Source organism: Cajanus cajan, chromosome 2, assembly GCF_000230855.2.
Source record: "Cajanus cajan strain Asha chromosome 2, NIPB_CcT2T_4, whole genome shotgun sequence".
Classification (NCBI taxonomy): domain Eukaryota; kingdom Viridiplantae; phylum Streptophyta; class Magnoliopsida; order Fabales; family Fabaceae; genus Cajanus; species Cajanus cajan.
This window is the reverse complement of record NC_138518.1, coordinates 68,784,396-68,810,016: the sequence shown is the minus strand read 5'-3', so window position 1 is coordinate 68,810,016 and position 25,621 is coordinate 68,784,396. Positions and strand designations below refer to the sequence as shown.

Here is a 25,621-nt window from a genome sequence, read left to right as displayed (position 1 = left end):
GTATAAGTTATATGCACTTATTAAATTCATGTAACAATAATATAGTATTTGGTTTTTTGGATGACAATGTATCATTTAGTGATTGTTGTGCAATCATCATCAATTTAATTGTTCATTTAGATATATCACATTCAGTCATAGTAAATATTGATTATCCACAACTAAACTTTTTGAACCAGTGGTTGTAAGACATGTTCTTTGACATGGAGTATTGATTTGATATTCTTAGGTTCGATTCCTGTTGTTAAAACAATGTTTAGACAACTAAAATCATGTTTTATGAGTACAAATTAATCCTTAGTTATTAATTTTGAGACATTGCATAGATTATATTTATAAACAAAAAAAATATTGACTATCTATAAAATCATCTTAATTCATCACTTTTCACAAAATCAAATACGTCACCACCACATAAATTTAATAAAATTATATTACTCACGTGAAAATAATGTTATAAAGTAATTAACAATATACACTATAAATAATTAAAAAATATATGTATACAAATTAAAAAAAAAATTTTAATTATAACGACTTAAAGATAAGATAAGTGAAACTATAAAGAAATTTTAATATATTAATGTTTATACCAAAATCTTACGCAATTCTTATTTTTTTTTAAATTTTTAACTATAAAAGTTTAATATAATTTAGTAATATATTTTGGTCCACTGGATATCAAATGTTGATGTTTATAATAATGCTATAAAGTATGGTATTTTAATGTCCAAAGCACTTTAAGATCTAGCTGAGGAATCAATTAGATAGTGTAGGCCATAGGGAATAATTTAAGGTCTATACGAACAAACGAACAGCACCTGCACTTCAATTAGATTTCAGTCAATATAAATTCTTTTAAAATAGGAGTAGTTTATTTGTTTTGGTGAACAAAATTGGAGTTGTTAAACAATAAAAACATGACTTCATGCTTCATTAGTTTAATTTTAAATTTTGTAATTTAACCGACATAATTAGTTATATTTTTAAAATTTATAAAACATAATAGATAACAAAATAAAATATTATCAAATATTATACATTCATATTCATGTAATAAATATAATATCAATAAGCCTTTAACATTAAAATTACACTTAGTAAATTTTGAAACAAGATATATACATAATAAGTCAAACCATATTGTCTAATTGTTTGAAGAACAATAAAATCCACATAAACTTAAAATCTGATAAAAAAGAAAATAAAAAAGAGTAAAAAAAATATCAACATATATAGTGCAGCCTAACAGTAAAAGAGAAGTAAAATTTGTGTGGTAAAAATCACAGAATGATTGATGAAAAATATGTTATGAATGTGACTGTGGAAAAAAGAAAAGCTAGCTAGGTTTAGACTAGAAAGGCTCTGCATAGTGCACATATAGGTAGCTGCAATATAATCTCCTGATGCTGGAATCACTTTTTTCAGGGTCAAAAAATATCAACAAGTGCTCATTTGCCCTATTATTTCCTTCATTCGTGACAATATTGAAATGAATCAAAGTGCTTCAGATAACGACAAAACCCTGCATGATTTTGCTACTCAAACATGAAAATGAAATTATCACTATTAATAGAAGTAGAAAAGCTAACCTATCTATATATAAATTACAAGGCAAACTCTATAAAAGGAAAGACATCGGTTCGCAATCTTCAAGAATGAGAACGATGGAAATATAGGATTAGCAATGAGTATTCTATTCATGTAAATTACTGTGAAATTTAAAATTATTTTTACATTCATCTAACGATGTTATTTAATGAATTTAACAAATTCACAACACACATCAAATAATATTATACAAGTTAATTAATTTATACTCATAATACAATTAATTAAATTATATTACAAATATTTTAATGTGAATATAAATTTATTTATTTTCATATTATAGCCAGATATATCCAAAAACAAGTAATTACATAATTAAAATTTGTTTATTGATACATTATCTTAATTTGCATACAGCTAAATGCATAAACCATCCTCCTTAATTTATAAATTGAATTATTACTTATGTCACCATATTCAGGGATGGATCCAAAATATACTAAAGGAGTGAATTTTTAACAATAAATTTAAATAAATATTAAATTATAATCATTAAATATATTATATAGTTTATTTAAAATATAATTTTTTTTTAAATCATAACATTAATTTAATAATATAAAATATGGTATAAACTTTTAATCAATTTATCTATGTAAAATCAAACAACTAATTAAAAATATATCTTTGATCTCGTTCTTAATTTTATTTTTTATTGTCTACATGTCTGAAAATAATTTATCGATTATAACAACTGAAACAACAAGAGTTAATCTGAAACAAATTAAAACATATCAATGAAAGAATAAATCAAATATTTCATTGATAATTGTATATTTATTTTTATAAACACAATTTTTCATAGTATACTTACAAAGAGTCAAACGAAGTGAGGGAGGGGGCAAGGCTCCCTTGGATTCGTCCTTGACTATATTTATATAAAACTATCATGTTATTAATGTTATAAGAGTCAAACACAAAACACTAATCTATTAAGTATTATATTAAATATTTTATTTTAATAAACATAATATTCATAACACTAACAACTACTTAAAGAACATTCGTGATGACTTTGCTTTATCGACATCGACTTTGCATGTGGTTAGTCTTTTTCTCATTGATTATTTCGTATGTTTACCTTAATTTAGTCCATAAATAACTAATTTTAGGGCTCAACTATTAAAGAAAGCAATTATTTTTTGACTTAAATATTTTTAATAGAATGTTATATTTATTAATATGAAAGTCAATACTAACAAGTTTTGATCTGTGTTTGTGATGTTAAACTCAATTCTTTTAAATGTAATTTGGAGTTTAAATTTTGTGAGTGAAAAAATGTGTTTGACAAGATAAATAAATGATCATTCTCTGTTCATTTATTTCATTACTAAAATTTTGAGAAAATAAATGTAAATCTCAACAAAATATGTATCATTTTTTTTTTAAATTTTCAAAAAAGATTAAGAAACCGAAAAATGAAAAAAAAGAAAAAAAAGAAGAAGAAGGGAGAGTACTCTTTCTCTCATTAATGGCAACTAGCCATATTTTTCCAAATTAGTTATATCAATCAGAAAAAATAGTCAATATTTCACGCTAATAATTTAAAGATGAAAAAAAAAACTTCACACCTATAATATGAAGATTAAAAAAATAAAATTTTGATGAGAATCACAATACTTAAATATTATAAACTCCGTTACAAGCTACTCCAATTCAACTTTTTTTTAAGATTAATTTAGATATAATCACAGCATGAGTTTTATAAAGTACTAGTATTATGGAGTACATTAGTTTCGTAAAATACAGTGAACAAACTCTACGATAACTAGGTGACATATATATATTAAAAAAATGTTTAATTAAAGTAGATGTGATTTTCTATGCAAGTCAAATTGTTAGTTGCCCGAGTTCCATTATGACCCGTAGTCACCAATTTCAATACAGAAAGTTATTATTATATTGTTTTAACATTTCGTAAAAAAATATACTCTTCTACTAGTCTAGGTTCTGAATATAAAACATAAAAAAGTACATATTTATATAAATATTTTTTATTTAATGCTAAGTTTTTTTTTAATATTTATTCATTTAATTGATATTATATTTTTAATGATTATTTTTATTCTTAATATAAAGTTTAGAGAAAAATGATTGTTTAAAAAATTAATTATTATTTTTATAGATAATTGCGCATATTTAATATTTATATAATATATATACGTTCTTGTATTTTCATGGAGTTGCATAGTGTTCTCATTCTCTGATTGTGTTCGGGAAAAATGGTTCCTATTTTGGTCACAAGAATTTTCAGAAGAAGGCCAAAAGGGATGGTGGCATACTGCCATAGTCCCTCTGTTTAAGGTACTTACAGTGGAAGAATACTGCTTCTGGTTCGGTTCTTGACTTAATGCATATGCATACACACCATTTTCTGAAAGATAAAAATAAAAAATGAATAACATCTGTTGGCTTAAAGCCCAACAGAAAGATGGATCATAGATTACTCTCCGGCCCATGTTGTTAAGGCTTTTTCAACTACATTTCCGTCTGGTCTCAAGGTCTTAACTCCAAAGTGTTGCATTCAATGATAAGGAAAAAAAAACTGTAATATTTGTGTGTGTTTTGGTTGAGATATTTTTTTTGCACTTCCTCTCTTTACATTTTTCTACTTTTTTTATATATTCAAAAATTATATTATGGTCTCTAAAAAAAATAAACTGTTATTCACAAATTTTTAGTTGCGTTGGGCTAATCCGTGGGCTGACCTTGTCCAACGGGCTTAACTTGTTTCGGGTCCAAAGCTGGGCCCATTTGCAACACGGCTGAATGCTCAGCGAGCAAGGAGTCATTCATCTATTATATCTCTTAATTTTTCTTCTTATTTACTGATTTTTTTTTTGGTGAATTATTCAAGCGAGTCTCACAATCCCTCTAACTACTGTAAGTGTAACTGAAACCCTATTTTAGTTCCATTATTCAATAATGTTTTTGTCTCCACCAATTTTCTCCGTTGTGAACTGGATCCGTTATGCATTTTGTCTTTGAAATCGTGACCTAAATTGGGTTCTCTTCGCTTTATTTTTTTATCACCATAATTGCTTTTCTGTCGTGTAATGCACAACGATACTGTTACTAGCATGTTATGATTTCATGGAACAAATGTGAGAAATGAAGTTTGCAACATCAATTCATTTGGTCAATAGAAAAAAATATGTAGCATTAGAGGTGTTTGTGAATTTGCCTGATTGGGTAGTTGTTGTGTTTTGTAGAGAAAAAGTGGTTGTTAAGTTATGGCGGGGAAGGGTGTTGGGTGTGTGGCAAAGGCAGTAGCAGAATATCAATATCCTTGGCGTGAGAAGTTGGTGAAATATAAGGATGAACTTGCCAAGGGTGTGTGGGGATACTGGGAGCTAGGGGCCTGGAAGCCACTCAGTATCAGTGCTAGGCGTCGTGCTAGACTCCGCAAGGAAGTCCTCCTTGCTGGGGAAGATTGGCCCTATGATCCTCAAAGGAAGGAGATGAAGACCAAGAGGAAGGGCCACAAATGTGATAGGATTGCCGCCGAGAAGCGTGAAAACACTGTGAAGTTGATGGAGAAGATGCCCCAGATGTTGCTGGATTACAAGAAGAGAAGGTGGCAGAAGAAGATGAAGGAGGAAGACAAGGGAAAACTTTGATTTTCCTCCTCCTCTAGTTTTGCCAAGATTCATCACAAACTTTGCCTATGGTGTATTTACTCATGCAATGTTGCACTTGTTTTTGAGCTTAATGGATGATTAGCTTTTGTTATGTGTTTCAAACTTTAAATTCATAATACAACCCTTTCAAGAGGCCTTGTGATTATCAGGGGGGCAGAAAGCTTATTTCTACAATGGAAATTACTGTTATATGGTTTTTGTTTATGGATATGATTGGTGCTTGTAATAGCATTTATTTGGTGCCCGGTGCTGCACTCTCTTCTGAAGATCAAGTGCTTGCTCTTGTTTGAAATCTCAAACACAGGTATGTTGATAATTGATACCACCTTCTTAATGCATGTGTGATTAAGTTTGTTTTGAAGAAGTAATAGCATTTCGTTTTGCAACACTTTTGGAGGGTTTGTTTTAAATATCGTTCCTCCAGATTTAAGTCGATCTAATTACTTTGTTGCACCTTAGGCTTACTCTTGTGATTTTATTCTTATTTTGATGGGTGAAAACAGAATGAAAATGCAGGGGTTGAAAAGCAGTGAGCACAATATTTAAATATAGAGTGGTTAATATTTCCAATTAAACTTTTGAATTTGATTTATTAGCGTTCAATTCAGTCCAACTTGCATCACAATGTTGTTATGGAAATTTTCTCCTTTGTTCCAAGAGTGTATCGCAAGCAAATTTTTTAGTTGAAATGTACGGGCAATGTTCATGCTAGATATCAACCTTCCTGTACATTAGATAGTGGCCCCTGTCCTAGTTGTTGCTAAAAGCATGTACTCATTGTTTTTAAACAACCCACATGGTAAGATAGGAAAAAATGGTATCAAGTTCGCGCTAGAAATGTTAGATATACGAGTTTCAAATATGAATTCGTACTTAAATTTTATCACCTACTATTCTAACAAAATCGTAATAATTTCCTCTCGAGGTTTAATTTTTATGCATTTTGGTGTGGAGTGAGATTTAAAGAGACGAGCCATTCATTGGCTTGACAAGATACAATTAAACTTTTTTTTTTAATTTTTTTTCAACATGAAGATCTTGTTTAGTGTAAATTTTTTAGTCCAAATAAATGAAGGTTAAAAATTATGTATAAGAAAATAAATAATTGGGTCAAACATTGAAGCTAATGCATCAATCTTGAAGATGAGCTAGGTCGAGAGAAAATAAAATTGGGATTGAATTTTAAAATCCGCTCGTATCATATATTGGACTATTTGTTTCAAACTATCGGACTCAACTCACTTTGATGCTTTCGTACAAGGGGCCACTTGCTTTAATAGCCCTCTAATGTGGTTAAAAGTGCATTTAGAAAATGAAGTTATAAAAAAATTTAAGAAACTAACAAATGTTTAAAATTGATAAAAAAAATGTTTAATGCATCTTTATACGAATTAGATTGTATATAATTTCTTTTTCTTCTCATGCATTAGTGTTATTGTAATTTAAATCAACTCCTGAACTTTTTTTTTTTGTGTGATCTAAGAAAGACGAGGTTGTAATTATTGTTATATTAATTTTATTTTATACTTCACTATTTAAAGAAGAAAAATAAAGTTATAAAGTGAAATGGAATGAAATAAATATCATTCAGTTCAATTATATCTCACTCTTTTCAAAAAAATAAAACAAAAATATCAACTAATACTATTTATCCTTTTCCATTAATTTAAATAAAGTTAAAAAATAGTTATAGTTATGTAGGAATGCAAGTATAATAAACTACCTAAGAAAAGCCTATTACCTTACTTGTTAAATACAAACTTTGTCTTTCTAGAGAAACCTATTTAATTACACAAGCTAAAATTAGGATTTATTGAATGAGACAATTTATTTTGCTAATATTTATGGATAAAAGAAATTAATCTCTAGTAGTCATTTCAACTGCAGTAAAAAAAAAATTATTTAAGTAATAGGCTAACTTGATTTAAACATATAATTTAAAATTTTAACCATTATACTTTATTGATTATAAAATTATTTAAAGAAATTTAAATATATTTAACGTTTATAAACTTTTAAATAATGTTTTGCGACAATCTTCAATTTTAATTTTCCAAATGAAAAAAATATACAAAATGACAGATAAGGTTTAAGTTAGCATCTAACTTTAAACTTATTTAGGTAAAGAATAATGTTATGAATTTGCGAACCAGAAATGGATGGGGAAAATCCAGCTTATCGATATCTTCATTATTATTTCCTTTGTTTGATGCCAACTTCTTAGATGACAAGAAACCATAGGCCGGCAAGGCAAACGATGAGAACGTGGTTCCCTTAACTAATAAAGAAAGTTACACAAACAAAGGTACCAAATACTTGACACAAAGCTAATTAGTGTTCAAGCAAGGCACATATGCCCTAAATGATGCAAACAAAAAGGCTTTTACCCAAAAAACACACAATCAATTTATCAGATAAAGGGAAAATAATTTCAATCATTAATTAATTAAATTTTATTAAAATTAAAATAATAATAAATGGAGGTTCTAACAAATTTTTTAAACATCATACTTCCTCAACCAATAATTTCTTACGAATTTCAAATTAAAAAAATTATATTCTAGAATTGTGTTGTTATTAATATTAATATTTATCTTCCTCGTGCGTGTTTGTTTTTCGTTGCTTCCAGTTGAACGTCAATCTAACTAACATCACTCTTATTTTTACTTTTTGTTTTGAAAATTGAAAAAAATTCGTTAAATGATAAACCGTATTTAAACAAAAAGTGAAACCAAAACATTAAAAGGACAGTTAGTATCGAAAATTCTGCAATAGGAATTAAATTTATACTATTAATAAAGGAGAATATTTTATTTAGGATACATATTTGTTTAGATCATTTTATTTATTTTTTAATGGGCAAATCTATACTATTAATATATTTTTAGACATGGAGATGCAAGTAACTTTTTTCCGGTGGTATTAAAAAAAAAATAAAATAATAACGAACATCCATTTTTATTTATTTATTTATTGTTGTTCTGTGTAATACATATTTTAAAAAATTGAGGGTCCCTTCCTCTTGGTTTTTCAAGTGTCATTTCATTTCAAAGGCATATTTCAGAGCCATTGTTCTGCTGCGTTAATCTCAGGGTTGTGCATTAGGGTTCAGGGTAGGGATCGAGCTTTTCGCGGAGTTCTGTCTAAAGCTCCAAGCTTTAAGGGTTCTCCGGAGTCCAATTGAAACAGGTTTCTTCCCAATTTGTTGATGCCTCGTTACATTGGTCGATTTCCGAAACTCGATCTCTCCCTCCTCATTCAGGTCCGATTCTTCGTATTCTCGTCATACATGCACGCTTCTGTTGCCTAATGCATAGCCCTTTTTGTTTTTGTTGAATGGGGGTTTCGTTTCGAAATTTGGTCGTTTAAGGAGACAAGGTGGTTGTTGTTGTTGTTGTTGTATTTTTGAAGATGAAAAGAACGAAAACTGATCCTCCCAACTCGCGGAGGTTTAGATTGTCTCATTTTTTGTTTGGCATTGGGGTGTTGTACTTGTTGTTTGTGTCGTGTAAATTTCCACAGTTTCTAAGGATTTTATCAACGTTGAGCGGGGATGAGAGTGATGATAGGTTGGAGGGTGCAGCTGTTGGGGACTCTGAAGATTCAGATTTAAGCAAGTCTTTTGTGAGTTCTGTTTATAAGGATGCATTTCACAGGAGATTGGAGGATAATGTGGACCAGGGTGCCCCATTGAGGCCAAATGAGGAGCCAACCAAGGACGGAGAGCGTCTTCCCGAATCGCCGAAACAGATTCGGTCAGGGTATGGTAGGATAACTGAGAAGATAATGCAGGAATATAAGAGGACCAATGCTTTATCTGTGCTTGAGAGGATGGCGGATGAGGCGTGGATATTGGGGTTGAAGGCTTGGAGAGAAGTAGATAAGGTTGATGAGAAGGAGTCGGTGGAAAGCTCTGTCCTCGATGGAAAGCCCGAGTCGTGTCCTTCTTGGGTATCAATGAATGGGGAAGAGTTGATTAAAGGAGACAATTTGATGTTTCTTCCCTGTGGGCTTGCAGCTGGTTCGTCCATCACTGTGGTGGGGACGCCCCATTATGCTCACAAGGAGTATGTTACCCAGCTTTCCAAGGCAAAGAAAGGTGGAGGATTGGTTTCAGTTTCACAGTTCATGGTTGAGTTGCAAGGGCTGAAGTCAGTTGATGGGGAGGATCCTCCAAAGATCCTTCACTTGAATCCTCGAATAAGGGGAGATTGGAGCAAACGGCCAGTAATTGAGCATAATACCTGTTACCGAATGCACTGGGGAACCTCTCAAAGATGTGATGGTCTGCCATCTGGGGATGAAGAAGAAATGCTTGGTATGGTATATCATATTTCATATTCATTTTGAAATATGTATTAGAAGAAAGAAAAACGTGTTGTAGGAATGAGTCTCCACCATTGTCATTATTGTTATTAAGAGCATTTGATATCTTTCTAAAGGTGAAATAAGAAAACACAAAAAAACAAAATCATGAAAATAGGGGCACCTTAATTCTTGCTCACTGCATGGTCAACAGAAATATAAGGTTTACCTTCCTGGTTGGTTCATTTTTTATAAAGCTGTAAAACATAAGATATGTAATGGTTATTGTAGTTATAAGCTATATCGTTAAATTGTTTAACATATGTCTGTTTGTTTCCTTATAATTTATTATTATTATATTTGGCAGTTGATGGATACAGACGGTGTGAGAAATGGATGCGCAATGACATTACAGACTCTAAAGAGTCCAAGACAACATCATGGTTTAAGAGATTTATAGGGCGTGAGCAGAAGCCAGAAATGACCTGGCCATTTCCTTTAATAGAGGGCAGAATGTTTGTTCTAACACTGCGAGCTGGTGTTGATGGATACCATATTAATATTGGGGGTCGCCATGTAACTTCATTCCCATATCGAACTGTAAGTTTCTTGAGATAATATAGGTGTTTTTATCTTTTTGTATTTTGCTGAATGACATAGGTATATTTATCTATCACTTGTACTAAACATCTGGATGATCTGAAATTGCATATCTAGCTTATTAATGACAATAATCTAGTGAATTTAAGCTTTTATTTGCTTTCATTTTACTTTATTGGATTTCAAAATGTTCTGTTGAAATCCTTTTGTATATATAATTATGGTTTATAGATATAGAATTTTGGTTTACCCTCAATAATGTGGTAATGGAAATAGCTCTTGTTCTACATGTTGAAGAGTGACTCAATTATCAAATAGCTTAATCGTTGAGAATAATTGGAATTTATTTCCATTGTTTTATAATCTGCTGCTGTGGTCATTTTTTTCCCGTCTAAAATTTTCTTTCTACCTTATCTTCAGGGATTTACACTAGAGGATGCTACAGGATTGGCAGTTAAAGGGGATGTGGATGTTCATTCAATTTATGCTACATCTCTTCCCACTTCCCATCCAAGTTTCTCACCTCAAAGAGTGCTGGAAATGTCAGAGACCTGGAAAGCCAGACCTTTACCAAAACATCCTGTTAAACTTTTTATTGGAGTTCTTTCAGCTTCAAATCACTTTGCAGAACGTATGGCAGTTAGAAAGACATGGCTGCAATCAGCTGCAATCAAGTCTTCAGATGTAGTAGTACGATTCTTTGTTGCACTGGTAAGGTTTCTGTCTTTATTTTTATCTGGCATAGAAGCATTTAGTTATTCACTCAGGACATGAGTACAAAGAGATGTGTGATACCAAGAATGTCACATGATCCGCAAAAATGTGATCCCCATTGGCAATGGAACCCATTGACTTTGGGTCATGCTATTTGAATGCTAAGATACCTTTAGCAGCAGCTATCAACTTGACTGAACTATTGTGGGTTCCATGAAGCTATCCTCATTGAATAACATGCCTACACATACAACTTCTATTCTTTCAAACCAATATTCTTCACATAATGTTGTCACTATAAATCAATTGCAAATGCATGTGTTTAGAATGACGTTTTAGGTTAAATAATAAATCACTACATCAGTTGTATTAGATATACAAACCATTCATTTGTTTTCATTCTCCTAACAACTTGCTTTTTGGATATTTGGTCCATGGCATGGGATTAGAGCCTTTATGACCATGTGGCCTAGAGTTCAACCCTTATTCTTAATACAAGCTAAATTTTAGCACAAGGTAGGGTAGGTTTATCCATAGTCTATACTTGAAAGTCAAAAGGGCACTTGCATGAGAGGACAGATCAGATATAAAAACCATACGTGCTTTTTTCCAATAGCAGCTTGAGCTTTTGGGGTAGTTGGTTCATGACAAGTTGATACAAGGGAAACTTGGCTGCTTTTGCATAATACTTCCTAAATTTGTAATTCTCCAGGATTGGTTGCCAACACTGATTTTCCACTTTCGGTTTAGTAATAGAATCACAAATATATGTCAAGATGTTGGATTTACATGAAATAATTTCTCTGTTGATATAGAATGCAACTGCTTGCTGAAAAGAAAACCATTAGTTTAATTTACACACAATTAGATATATACACGGAATGTGCAATCAATGCATACATATGAAAGAAACTTTGAGTTTTGGTTTTGTTTAGAATTCTTTGATGGCATTCTGTGTATTTTTGTTTCATGTCCTGTGTCTCTTGTAATGATATGGTATGGCTAAATTCTGTTTTTGTGCCTGTTATAAACAACAATTAAAGAATCCAAGGAAGGAAGTAAATGCAGTGCTGAAAAAGGAGGCTGCTTACTTTGGTGATATTGTCATTTTGCCCTTTATGGACCGCTACGAGCTTGTTGTGCTTAAAACTGTGGCCATTTGTGAGTTTGGGGTGAGTTTGATTCTTTCAACTACTCAAAACTGCTCCCTATCCAATTCCGTTAGCTCTTTTATTGTTGTGTTTTCTCGAGTATAAAAGTTGATTTTCATTTATGCAGATTCAGAATGTGACTGCAGCATATGTTATGAAATGCGATGATGATACATTTGTTAGGGTGGATACTGTCTTGAAGGAAATTGAGAAGGCACCCCAGGGAAAGTCCCTTTACATGGGCAATCTCAATCTCTTGCATCGGCCTCTGAGAAATGGCAAATGGGCAGTCACTTATGAGGTATGATAGTTACAACATACATGAGTTGTGTTTCCTTGCTTTTGTTAGTTAATTTTAACAATCGACTGTCAGCTCCCCTTGGAGCTTAAATATAGTATATAGAGATTTGGGTTTCGATTGTATATCCTATTACACCCCCTAACACAGGTAAGTGAAGTTTGTTTGGCACTACATAGGATCTTAAAAATGTGAAAACGGAAACTATAAACCTTCTGTTCTGATGCCATGATCGCTTTTTTGTTTTACCCAAAGAGGGTCCGAAAGGGTCGGGTAAAAACTCAGATTATGCAATACAATTACTACTTGTTACTAAGCATAGAAGTGTAAATATGATTTTGACTGATGTGTCAGTGCTCCGTTGCTATGCTATGCTACTTCTGAATCTCTGATTGACATGTATTAAGGATGTAGGATGCTGTTTCATAGTTATATTTCTATTTTGTAATTGGATTCTCTTTCCCTTGGTTAGTGACCTACTGTGCTTGTCTAAAATATATTTGGTGGCAGGTACAGATAATGCATGAAATGTTGTACGTTCTTTTCCATTCTCTGAGGTGTTGTTTTTTGTTGTTGCAGGAGTGGCCAGAAGAAGTATATCCTCCTTATGCAAATGGGCCAGCGTATGTAATTTCCAGTGATGTTGTTACTTTCATCTTATCTCAACACAAGGATAGGAGACTAAGGGTTAGTTAACCTTTAAATTTTTATCTGGATTTTATTACCTTTGCTACATCAATAAAATCGTAGTTGACTGAAATGTATTCTGATGGCAGCTGTTTAAAATGGAGGATGTAAGCATGGGAATGTGGGTTGAGCGATATAACAATACTGTGGCGGCCGTCCAGTACTCTCATAGTTGGAAGTTTTGTCAGTATGGATGCATGGAGGGCTACTTCACTGCACATTACCAATCACCAAGGCAGATGATCTGTCTGTGGGACAAATTGTCCAGAGGTCGAGCCGGTTGCTGCAACTTCAGATGATCACACGAACGGCTTTGACTTGTCCCTGTATCTTTGTATTCTTTATACCCTTGTGCTGATCTTAGTCCAACTAGGTTAATATTTGGAAAAAAACTACGATGACAAGAAAAGGTATTACAAATTCAATTTGCAAGAAATGGAATTTTGTACCAATGTTCCCAAGAGAGGGAAAAAAAAAAGAAGAAAGAACTGAGCTGAAGCATAATACATCATACACTAGTTGGGCTGGGGGAGGGGGGAAGGGTGAGATCACAATAGTTTTAGACAACGATTTGGTACTTGTGCATACTTCTTTTGGCCGAGGGTTAAATTTTGTTGGTATTTTCTTGGTTCATGTCTAATGCCCCTCCCAGGAACTCTAAGGTCATTCACTTAGGTGTTGGTGCTATTGAACAGCTTGATTCCTCTTGCTGTCAACTGCATTGTACATTTTTCTTATTAGCAAAGTTTAGGGGAGGGGAGGAGAGAGAACCTCATTTCATGGCCAAGGTATGCTTTATTGAGGCTGATAGCAATGAATGAAAGTATAGTAGTAAAATTTGTACCTAATACCACGTCTTAAAAGCTGAATCTTACTGACTCATTAGCTGGACTGTTATATAACCTGTGTATTAGGGTTTAATTTTAAATAATGCTGATGTATTTCTTTAAGTTATCACTTGTTTGTTCTTGCTGCTCTAACTTAATTACTCCTTTGGTTTCCTTAATTTAGACTATGCAATTATGGTTAAGTTTTTTTTATTTTTTATTTTTAGCCAATCAAGGCCCTTTATTTTTAAAATTAAACAAATTTGGTCATTCGGTAAGTTTTCTTTTATATAAAATTCTTTAATTCTTATTTGCCATTATTGAATTTCTAATATAAAATAATTTTAAAAGTTAAAGGTTGGAATTTGGAATTTTAGTAGAACTTTGATAGAAGTTAAAGGATTTTGTAAGATGTGATTAGGATTTGAAAGGGGAAAATTGGGATTTTTTTTAGTTTAAATTATAGAACAATAGAGACATCTATAATAACAGATTAAGGGGGTACCTTTTCCCTTAACTCTTTTTAGTCTCCATTTTCAATGAGACTATTTTGACCTTCAAAACTTAGGTAAAAGATCTGTCTTCTCATTACTTATTTTTCTTCTCATTTGAAGACTTACATCTGTTTTTACCGTAGTTGGATCACAATTGTGTCCAAAGTTCTAATTTTGTTTTTTTGAAAAAAATATGTAAATGTTTTGACTCTACTAGAAAGAACTTTACAAGTTATTTCTGAACTTTATACTATTCCATCATTTGGAGCACTATATATAATATGTTAATTTCCACCTATTTATTAATAGTGTATTAATATTATAAATTACAATCATATCACATGTAACTAAACATTAGCGGTAGCATCAAATGGTCTGATGCACGTTTTATAATTCTGGATATTACTTTTTTGTATAAAATATGAAATGATATGTGAACATGCTGCACGCTTTCGTATGTAGAGAGCACTATGATTAAAATTGGTATTGTTTTGGCACTCTAGATACTACTTGTACTTCAGTAACTCGACCATTATTTCACCAACACTATATTGACTTGACTATTACACACGCCACCTGGCTACAAAGTAATTTGACCTAAACTCATAATTTGTGGTAAAGTCGAGAGAAGTTAGTGGATGGTACTATAAATTTGTCTATATGTATTAATAAGAAGAAAAAAAATAAAATAAAAGAAAATTAAATTTATTCTCTGAAGTCGTGGTATAATTAAGGGATACACTTTTATATTTTATTTTTTAAAATGACAATGCAAAAATGAAATTGATATCTATAACTTCAATTTTTTTAATTGAAGTTATAATTTATTTAGAAACTTTATAAAGAAGTTGAATAAAGGATAGCAAATTTAGTAACACTAGAAAAAATATCTATCAATTTCATTGAAAACTAGTTTATCTTCGGGACTATGTCTACAATTAGGTTATTCTTCTTAACGTCATTTTTTTTATTAAATACAAGACTCAAACTCGAGACCTTGAGACTTAAAGACTAATTGTAGAATCAATTTGACTAATAAATGTTTATGTTTTGACTAATTTAAGAAAGATAAAAAAGTAATAAAAGAGTTGAAATTCAAATCATTTTTTTAAGTTACTTTTAGTTATGTAAAAAGTAAAAGAAAAAAAAATATAAATATGAAACGACAATTCATGACTATCAACAAAAGCAAAATTTGATTTACATCAATTCATTAGTTTTTTTTTATGAGTCTCAAACTTCATTTATTTTGAGTTAGATAAGTAAATTAAAACAACTGGTTAAACTAATTTGAATACATTTTTATATTATATTATATTATATATATATATATATATATATATATATATATATATATATATATATATTTATAGATAGATAGATAGATAGGTAGATAGATATATTCATTTTTTGAGTTTTACATTTTAAAAAACATATTTTTTAAAACAATCACCAAACTTGATGATTTAACCGGAATGATTTTAATTTAATTGAGTTGATTTATTTTTAATTGATAAAAAAAATTTGATACCAAAACCAAATATATCTTTCATATGAGGTAATCACTTCACAAATTGTGTAGGATTATCATGGACAACAATATTTTTCTTTCAATCACATATTTAGGATTTGAACTAAATCATTAGTTAGACTAGAACAAATGTGTTAGTTATTACACATATTTGAAGTTATAAAAAGTTTGTAATACCTGGTCTTATTCAAAAAGATTTTTTTTTTAATTTATTCTTACCAATAATGTTAATTACATAAAATTAATTTATTACTCTTAAAATATGTAACACTATACATTTTCTTTAATAATTGTATTTTTGTTAATAATTACATATTGTGGTGTCCTGAGGTGGTGATGAAGGACTCTAAGAGTTAGGGAACTCTTGAGGAGCCTTTTAGGTGTTTTAGAGGATTTTTCTAAGTAGAAGTCTAATTTGACTTTGATGAGGAAAATATAAAAGGTTTCATTTAAGAATTGAGCTTTATAAGTTTGTTTTCAAGATTTTTGGAGAGATAAACTAGTGAGAGGATTTTTAAAGTTCAAATTCTTCTTCCTTTTTCTAGACTTCCTAGGAGAGTAAAAGATTTTTCATTAAGTGCTTGAGTGGTGATCAAAGACCTTTAGTTGAAGATCACCATTGTAGGGGTGTGGTGCAGAGCTTCTTGTTGCTCAAAGCTCGACTTTCATTTCTTCTTAGTTATCTACAGATTTGAGGTAATGGAAGTTAGAAATCAATTCTTGATGAGTTATATGAGCTACATGTATTTGAATACCATCAAACGTGATTGGGTTGGTTAATTTTCTTATTGAACAATGGAAGGGTTGAGTTTTGGTGCTTTGAGTTATGAAAGTGAAATGTTGGTGAATAATCTTAATTTTTGTTGCATGTTGTTGTTTTGGTGTAAAATGAAATATGGATGATGTGTATGTGTGTTATATTGCATTGTATGCTTGAGATTTGTTGATTTTCAAGTGGTTTGAGCCAAATTCGTGATCTGCTAAGTGCAAGACTCCTCATTGCGCTAGACATTCGCCTTCATGGCTTTGAGTATGACTCAAATCAAGGGGTTTTGTCTTGCTTATGTCAGATGTAGGGTTGGTAGTGTTGGACATGAAAGAGAATAGCCTTTGACTTGGTCACGTTACACATGGTCTAAATGGTGTTGGATGTGATGTGAGAGAATTGACCCTACTTGGATTATGATGGGTGTTATGTGTGTGCGTGTGTGTGTGTGCAATTATATTGTAAATTGATTGATGTTGTGAGAACTATAGTCATTGACTTCGAGTAATTCATATAGATGAATATTGTTGAGGTGTGTTGCTAAGAATGTTTTAGTCATTTAAGCATGATTTGTTGACCTATTGAGGTTTTGATGCTGAGAGTGTTATAGGCATTTAAGCATATTAACTGACTTAGAATTAGATGAGAGGTTGCTTTTGAAAGTTGAATATCCCATTGTGTGGATATTAGTGTGATGCTCTATAAGTTCATTTTTTAAAAATCTTCATTGAGTAGGCATTATCTCTTGGAGTGAATTGTTGAGTCTCTTCTAGATCCTTAGATAATGTTAGGCCAAGGTATGAAGTTGAAGGCTACAATCCTTAACTAATTTCTAGAGAGGGATGTGGTATCATGAGGATAGTTAAATGAGTTGGAATACATAGAGGACTTGGTTAATGCATGTCAATATCATGATAAACCTTTACCCAAGCTATGTTGCACCTAACAATAATACTAAACTTTCTTACTTTAAGTGACGACATCTATAAAATCATGTGTAAGGATTGGTATCTCAATTAATTGTTGATCTAACAAGCGTGAAAGACATGAAAAATATCGATTGGTGCCATGTGAAAAAGGTTTAAAATATTGAATAAGTTTAGAAGGTGAAGTGACATATATTGTCATAAAGGATTGACAATTTGGTGGTATTATAAAAATTGGATATGAATTGATTTAATTTTATTGGAAATGATAATATGTAAGTAATGTGAATTAGTTGTTTAAACATAAATATTAAAGAATTAGAGTGACGACCGTTGAATTTTTTTATTGAACTGGTGAGTTGATTAATCAAATCAGTTCGTAAATAACCCGATAGATGTCTAACTAAGTTATTTTATGTTTGAATTAATGCATAAAATTGAGAAAAATAATAAATTATGAAAATCTTGTATTTAAAATGTATCAAAAACATTTAATTTATAATTTTATTATTTTAAGAATGGCACACACAAGCATGTCACATATCTTAGTATAAAAGGTTTAAATGTTTCTCTCTCTCTATATATATATATTCAAATGCATGCTTCCAATTCAATAATCTTCAATTTTCAACCACCAAGCTTCTATTCTTTTTTGATATATAATTGAATTGGAAGCATGCACTTATATATATATATATATATATATATATATATATATATATATATATATATTCAATCATGCTTCCAATAATCTTCAATTTTCAACCACCAAGCTTCTATTCTTTTTTGATATATGGCACTGACCAATAACCACTTTCTAGCCAAACAAAACGTGGTTCTCGACCACCCCAAAACCAAGTTCCCCATTAGAGCTACATGTTTGGCCCGATTAGGAGGTGCTTTGGCATTGCTCAATGCCCATGAAGCTTCCAATAAGTGTCATCTCTTTCGGGGCACCAAGAGTTGGAAACATTGCCTTCAAATGAGTTGCACCAAATGGGTGTGAAGTTGCTTCCTGTGGTCGTCAAACATTTTGTTCAATGAGACGTTGAAAGCGTTTCATGAGATTACGGGGTTGGAAATTGGAATGGGTTTTGGGGCTCAATTGGAGCTTGATGTTCGTTCACACCTTATCATCTTAAAGGTGGCATCATGAACTTGAGTGACTTTCATAGCTTGGAGACACCGTTTAGGTTGGAAGCTAGAAAGGATGTTTAGGGGTGGGTCAATTTTTCTAAATGCCTTTTGAGATCAAAATAATATATATTATAAAACTTACATATAATTACTACTATCTAATCATGGATCAATACTTTTCCCAATTTAATGATCATTACAATTTTAAAACATTAACTCTATCGATTGGTTTAATAAAAAAAATACAATTGAAATACTAGGAAAAACTAGTGATAAAAAATAAAATAAAAGTCAAATAGAAAATGATAATGCTTTAATTACAATTTAATGATATGCTCTAAATAAACAAACTGTAGAACATGAAATGCTTTTGTTCCCGCTTAAAATTGATTATCCATGCCTTGACCCCATCTACAATAGAAATTCAGTATCTAGACGAGCCAAATAGAAATCAAAACATGTAATGAGAGATTAAGGGTAGAAGAGAACAGCAAAATGTTAGATATGACAAAAACACTGTCATCTTCTGATTTGATCACATATTTCCAGAGAGAGAAAAATAAAATTCTGCGTCTCATTCTGTATTTCATCGCTTGCAAACAGAAGGACCATTGCTTGTATCTGCCTTCCTTTTCTGAAAGAGTCAAATAGAGATCAAATTAGATTTTACTGCAATTTAAATTGCATATAAATATAATTTACTACTTCAAGACATGAGAGAACAACACACTGTCGCATGTTTTGTAACAACTAAAAATGGTAACCTCAATAATAATATTTTAATCAAATCAAATCATACAATAGCTTAAAATGATAGTGGTAAAAATGGTAATTACTAACAACTATTGTTGATTCCTCATTCAAACAGGACCTATGAAATGCACTAGCTATGGCATGTATTACCTCTAGTATTTGGTATTTTACTATAAAGCATAATTTATGCAAATAATAAAATTAAAATTTAATTTAACGTAACACACACAATGCATAACATTGGGAAGGACAGAGAGCAGACCTTGTCTTGTTGATTTTTCAATTGCAAGATACGAGGATCATGGGGTCTAATTCTGATGTTTTCTATACAACTTCCATCATTTACTCGATGTTGTCTGCGTTTCTGCTTCCTATACTTTTCACACTTGTCTTTGATCTTTTTATTCTTCCTCTCATGATCTCTAGACTGGTTCTCTAACATGGTCACTGCATTTGGAAGCCCCTTCTGGGACAGCATAAAACATATCAGCAACATGTCTTAACGTAACAATAAAATGTGAATTTGAATAATTTTGTTTTCTTTAATGTGGAAAAAAAAGAATCAAAAAACTTACAGAAGAAAGGTGGACTGGATTCATTTCCCTCATATGGAAGGCTTCAGTTAGTACATCCAAGTCAAAAGGACATAAGGCAGCTTTTTTCTCGCTTGTGTCAGTGTTCTTACAGAGCTGATCCAGCTCCATTCCTTCTCCCTTCCTGATTTTTGTGTTACCCACCACATTGTGAAGATAATGTGTCTCTTGAATTGACTTCGGAAGTGACCTCTTGCAGAAGAACTCATAGTATGGCAAAAGCCTATATTGATTTATGATATCACGAGTACCTCCAAGTTCTTTGTCGCCTGATTCCACGAAATAACATTAAAAAAAACAAAATATACTAAAAGAAATATTAATTTTATGTAATGATTACTAGTTTTCAAAACAAAAGAAGCTGAGGAACCATCTAAAATGTTCAGGAAGAAATTAATCAGTACCACCTAATAACAGGGAATATAACATGTAACAAGTTAAAAAAAAGTAAACCTGGTCAAAATACTCAAACAGAATATCCCCAGAGGGCCAATGCTCTCAAAGGGATTTAGAGGAAAACGGTTGCAATTACATACCGGCTTTTCACCTTGGTAAATAGGTAAATCATTGTGCAGAAAGTGGGAGTCATGCAAAAAGGGATTCAGTTACAATTATATTTTGGCTTTTAATACTGTAAAATTTTGTAGGAAATACTTTTTTGGGCATTATTAAATTATTTTGGTCAAATGCTGCATACGTGTAAGATCTGATCCTCCCTAGCTCCCACAATGGTCAGAGCCTCATACACCAGCAGACCCCTATTAAATTATATAGGAAATGTTAGGCCACTTGTGATAGAATTAGAGTTCTACTACAATATTACTAGGGTCAAGATTTGTTATTTTTTATGACATTTAAATATTATTTGGAGAGGCACTATATTATATTATAATTTATATAATTTAAGTTATTTAAAAAGTGATATGAATATAATTAGAACTTCATGGATGTGATTTAAAAAGTGATATGACTTGAGATTTACTTTTCTAATAAACAAAGAATTTATTAAGAAAGTAAAAGGTACAAATGTGAGAGGATAAAAAATCCTCAATAACAAGGGTATCTTTTCTAACACACGAAGAACAGAGTATCTTGTTATGCCATCTAGTTTGATGAATGCACCTGCTATACTTTCCAGTCTACCATGAACCCAACTTTCAAACCACTGCTGCGGAAGTATGCACTACAGTTCTTAGATGATATACTGCCCTAAACTCCTTGTTAGAAAGCACGTTTATTTTATTTGAAGAAGGTTCTGCAATTACTCCAGGATCACATTTTATACTCTAACAATAAAAAGTGATTGTTTGGTCAGCAATCTATTGAATATCCTGGACGCATAATTCTGCTTCTTAGATTGCCTACTTACAGAAGATAAGTATAATAGAAAGGGGAGGGCTGGGAAATAATTTTCAAACTCTAATCATACAATCAACTGAACATTTCTGAATTTTCCACAAGAAATCAAAGAACAATCGGTCACGCTAGTTTTTGCCCATATTGAATATCTAGTTTATCAAATAACCCACTGCGGGTAAATAGTAAATAATAAATTAACATAAATGATAGATCCTGAACACTACTTTATCTAGTCATCAGTGACCTAATATCAAAAGAAAGGTGGAGAAATTGCAATTTTGAATGTTAGAGCAAACCCTCAACAGGAATTTTATAAATGACCATCTCATGATCATAATGTCAATTAAGCTCCAATTGCTATATCACTGACTTTAAACCTCACGACATTCTCTGATCGTGAGACTCCAATAAACAGTGAATCAAGAAATCAAGAAAGTTCAGCTGTAAACATTTTCAGCGGCACAGAAAGCTCCACTAACTATCAATCTTTTGTTTTTAACAATGTATTTGATTATATTGCGTATTTATAACGAGAATTATCAAAAAATATAGTTTGCATTCAGTGAATGACTATATTATGTATGCTCCATGGTAATCCATAGGCTTTCACAGTATTCCTGCACAACTATTCAAACAAAGTAATAACGAAAAAATCAACATGAAAGTTCACTCAGAGAACATCTAGTTATCTAATACATTCACATCAACAAAAATAGAATAACAAACAATCAATAAGTTACATGACGAGCTTTTACCCCTTCCAAAATTTTTGTTCTCAAGATCCATCTTTCAGATGACCTCACAAGATGCATCTACCAATTAACAAATACATCCACCACCCGCCGGAAGTTACTGCCTGAAAACTGAACAACTGAGGAAGTTACTAAGCAATGAAGTTGTACACTCTCAACTAAATCTGAAACCACAGAATCTTATCTAACACATACATGATATATCTTGGAATATGTAAAAGCAGGCATCAGATTCAAACTATCTCACAAATCCATTTGAGAAAATGGCTTTACCATTAAAAAAAACACCCCCAATACCTAAATGCACGATTATTTATTAAAGTTAAAAACTTTACACGTTTAGAGTAAATTAAAATCAAGGGGTAACAGGTATAAATCCGATCAAATACCCCTGACCCAACAAAAACAAAAACAAAAACAAAGCCCTGAAATGAACAAGAAAAAATACCTAAGAACAAAGCAGAGGTGGGGAATGAGATTGTGCAAGGTTATTGATTGCAAAATTTGAGCAAAAATGGGATTTTGATCTGGAAATGCACATAAATTTCCCAATATTTCATTTTGTATCTCTTTTTGGAGTGTTAAAAAGGTAAAGACAACCTTCGATTGAGAAATCAGAAACCGCCGAATAAGATGAAATGAATTGTACCGGTTCTCATAAATGGGCGAACCTCGGGATGTTTTTTCTTGTTTAAAAATGTTCAGGAAAAATAATATTTCAATTTAAAGTAGAAAAAAAATACTCAATATTTAAAGAGAACAGTTATTAGGGGTGTTTGACATGGGATTTTTTTTTTTCAACTTAAATTCTAAGTTTGAAAATGTTAAATTTTTATATTTGCTATAGAAAATGTAAAAGTAATATAATTTTTTTCAAAAGTATATTTTGTTATTACCATAATCCGAAAGTGCTTTGCTAGATTGGGGATACATGCAAAAAAAAAATTCCAATGTTACTGTGAAATAGTCTCCCAAATATAGTATCAACTAATCGCGTTAAGGATGATACATGTTCTCTTTTATATAGGTGATAGAGTTATTTGGAGAATATTTTTTAGATATTTATATTTAGATATATTTTTTTAGCAATTAAATAATCAACATAATAAAATAAATGGTTACTTGATAATTATCTTTAATGAGTAGATAAGACACTTATGATAATTAAAATTCAACATAATAGAAAAGAGATAACTTTTTATTTTTGATAATATTTAGGTTGTATATAATTGTCTAGTGAATCTAACTACCTTAGTTCATTAAAATTGTTCAAATAATTTACTGACTAGTTAAGTCTAATCGAGATAGATAACATATTTTTTAACCAAATTAATTTTTTTACTATGACTTTTTAATGAATGAGTTGCGAAAGAAAACATTTTTTTATAATTATTTCTTTCATTTTCAAAATTATTTTAAATATATTAAACATATTTATAATATTTTCAACATGTTTCCTAGAAATATAGGAATTCAAAGGAATTATGTTTTTTTTTTATAAATATTTTTGCATACCAGACATTTTCTTAGTTAATTTTTATTATTGTAATAACTCATGAAATATTTATAATTTATAATCTATAATAATATATAAAGAGATATATTTCTTTGATCTTCATGTTTTTTTTAGATATTTATATGTATAAAGTGACTAACTAAGTAAGATATAAGGCTGGGAGCTTAGTTTCTCAACTGAGTATTGAAAGGACGTAGTATTTGAAGGATAGTTGGTGAACCAATCCTATAGAAGACTTAGTGTTGTAAGCTAATGTTGTGATAAATTTATACCCAAATTATTCTACCCTAACATCAGGATTAGACTTCCTAGTTTAAATGATGAAACCTGAGAAATCAAATTTTAATTGTATACCTGACACTCTTCGATGCCTAAGGTTGTTTACACTTGACCTGGTTGTGATACATTATATATTATGGTTTGGAAGGGTCTAACTACTTAAACTGCTCACTTTTGTTGTAGGAGATCCTTGTAAGATGACATGTGTGATGGCGCATTAGTTGTATGTTGTTGTTGGGTTAAATATGTTGTTAAGTTATCCTATGTGCAAGTTGTATGTGTTGTATTATTGATAAGTTGGAAGCTGTATTGTTAAACTGCATGGGGTATTTATTAAGTTGACTATGTTGCACTATTGTAAGTTGTCAATTGTGGCTATTTTGTTGATTTTCTTTCACAAGCTTATCCTTATTTTCCTTGTGGTTGGAACTATAAAGATCATACTTGATATAAGAATAGGGCAAGAATAACAAGTTATGCTTGGATGGTTGGTGACGAGTCATGCTGGTGATGACTCTTTTGGGTTGTTGCTACTCTAATGTAGTGTATTCTGTTTAGACGCTTGACTTACAAGTATGGTTTATTTTGTATACAATTATATATATGATGTAGAACTGGTGGCATCAAGCATCAAGAGAGAGACTTGTCTCAGATTTGAATGACACTAGGCATGGTTTGAATGACGTTAAATGTGAAAGCATTGGGAGGTCTCTAACTTGGTGATGTCGGACCTTGGTGGAGTAGTGCATAACGTGGTCAAGCTAGAACTCTGTGCTTAGACAACACCAAACGAAAGTATGGTGATGCAGGATATGAGTCAACTAGAGACTCTTTACCTAAAATAAGGCAGAGCATGCTGAACCTGAGGTCCCATAAGCTTTTACATAATCCACACTAGGTGCAGATTGTGTGGCACTAGGCATGAAATGCAGAGGGTTCCTTGCCTTGATGACATCGAACACTAGGAATATGACATTGGGCACTAATTGCTTATATATTAAATACTTGTTTGAATCCTGAGTTAACACATTCCATGTATATGTTGATATATGATATATATATATATATATATATATATATATATATATATATAGAGAGAGAGAGAGAGAGAGAGAGAGAGAGAAAGAGAGAGAAAGAAAGAAATGATTAATGATTGAGAGTTGAAGTTGAGTCGAGTCGTATGTCGTAAGTTGTATATTGAGTGTTGGTGTTGTAGTTGTATTTAAAATGCTCTAAGCATGATGTTGTGTGTTGTTGAGATGATGAATGTTGAAAATGTTTTAGGCATCTAGATATGATGTTGTTGAGTTGTGTTGATCAACCTAAGATTCAAGGAGAGATTTTTTTTTAAAGTTGTATATCCAATTGTATGGATATTATGTTGTGGTGTTTCGAGAACTAAATTTTGTTGAAAATCTTTCTTGGAAAGTGAACCTTGAAGAGGATAGTTGAGTTTCCTTAAGGACCTTAGTTGGTGCCATGTGAGAGCAAAATTGAAACACACGTGTATAAAATGACCATTTGAGTAATAATATAAAATAAAAAAACTTAGTTCCTAATTGAGTATTGGAATGACGTAATATTAAGAGGATAGCCAATGGACTAATCCTATAGGAGGCTTAGTCAAGCTAGCTAATGTTGTGATATGCCCATATTCAGTTGTTTTACCTTGACAATAGTA

The 25,621-nt window shown here is 31.2% G+C and overlaps 3 protein-coding genes across 6 annotated transcripts; 2 read left to right on the top strand and 1 right to left on the bottom strand.

Moving 5' to 3' along the window:
• Positions 1-4,357: 4,357 nt before the first annotated feature.
• Positions 4,358-5,544, top strand: LOC109810713 (uncharacterized). Its single transcript, XM_020374255.3, has 2 exons — positions 4,358-4,494; positions 4,824-5,544. The coding sequence occupies exon 2, from the start codon at positions 4,845-4,847 to the stop codon at positions 5,229-5,231; it is 387 nt and encodes a 128-aa protein (XP_020229844.1). The 5' UTR covers positions 4,358-4,494; positions 4,824-4,844; the 3' UTR covers positions 5,232-5,544.
• Positions 5,545-8,255: 2,711 nt separating this feature from the next.
• Positions 8,256-13,961, top strand: LOC109810685 (hydroxyproline O-galactosyltransferase GALT2). Its single transcript, XM_020374219.3, has 7 exons — positions 8,256-9,570; positions 9,925-10,157; positions 10,578-10,868; positions 11,915-12,043; positions 12,150-12,323; positions 12,900-13,007; positions 13,097-13,961. The coding sequence occupies exons 1-7, from the start codon at positions 8,664-8,666 to the stop codon at positions 13,304-13,306; spliced, it is 2,052 nt and encodes a 683-aa protein (XP_020229808.1). The 5' UTR covers positions 8,256-8,663; the 3' UTR covers positions 13,307-13,961.
• A 4,981-nt stretch (positions 13,962-18,942) lies between these two features.
• Positions 18,943-22,826, bottom strand: LOC109810695 (putative mediator of RNA polymerase II transcription subunit 19b). Of its 4 annotated transcripts, none has more exons than XM_020374233.3 (5): positions 22,746-22,826; positions 22,149-22,256; positions 20,017-20,303; positions 19,704-19,907; positions 18,943-19,322 (listed from the first exon to the last, which is right to left on the bottom strand). In XM_020374233.3, the coding sequence occupies exons 2-5, from the start codon at positions 22,177-22,179 to the stop codon at positions 19,275-19,277; spliced, it is 570 nt and encodes a 189-aa protein (XP_020229822.1). In that variant the 5' UTR covers positions 22,180-22,256; positions 22,746-22,826; the 3' UTR covers positions 18,943-19,274. The 4 variants fall into 4 exon arrangements, with proteins under 4 accessions (XP_020229822.1, XP_020229820.1, XP_082924968.1 ...); XM_020374231.3 differs by having other exon boundaries at positions 22,149-22,264; positions 22,594-22,818; XM_083068842.1 differs by having other exon boundaries at positions 22,149-22,249; positions 22,594-22,818.
• Positions 22,827-25,621: the final 2,795 nt, after the last annotated feature.

What these genes read in the sequence shown, in the direction of transcription:
- LOC109810713 (XM_020374255.3), top strand. Translation starts at nt 4,845, where the DNA reads ATGGCGGGGAAGGGTGTTGGGTGTGTGGCAAAGGCAGTAGCAGAATAT.
- LOC109810685 (XM_020374219.3), top strand. Translation starts at nt 8,664, where the DNA reads ATGAAAAGAACGAAAACTGATCCTCCCAACTCGCGGAGGTTTAGATTG. An exon ending in TACGATTCTTTGTTGCACTG is followed by an intron (nt 10,869 to 11,914) that starts GTAAGGTTTCTG and finishes CAACAATTAAAG; the next exon opens with AATCCAAGGAAGGAAGTAAA. An exon ending in AATGGGCAGTCACTTATGAG is followed by an intron (nt 12,324 to 12,899) that starts GTATGATAGTTA and finishes TTGTTGTTGCAG; the next exon opens with GAGTGGCCAGAAGAAGTATA.
- LOC109810695 (XM_020374233.3), bottom strand. Translation starts at nt 22,179, where the DNA reads ATGGATCTTGAGAACAAAAATTTTGGAAGGG. An exon ending in GAACAAAAATTTTGGAAGGG is followed by an intron (nt 20,304 to 22,148) that starts GTAAAAGCTCGT and finishes TCGTGGAATCAG; the next exon opens with GCGACAAAGAACTTGGAGGT. An exon ending in TGAAAAATCAACAAGACAAG is followed by an intron (nt 19,323 to 19,703) that starts GTCTGCTCTCTG and finishes TGACTCTTTCAG; the next exon opens with AAAAGGAAGGCAGATACAAG.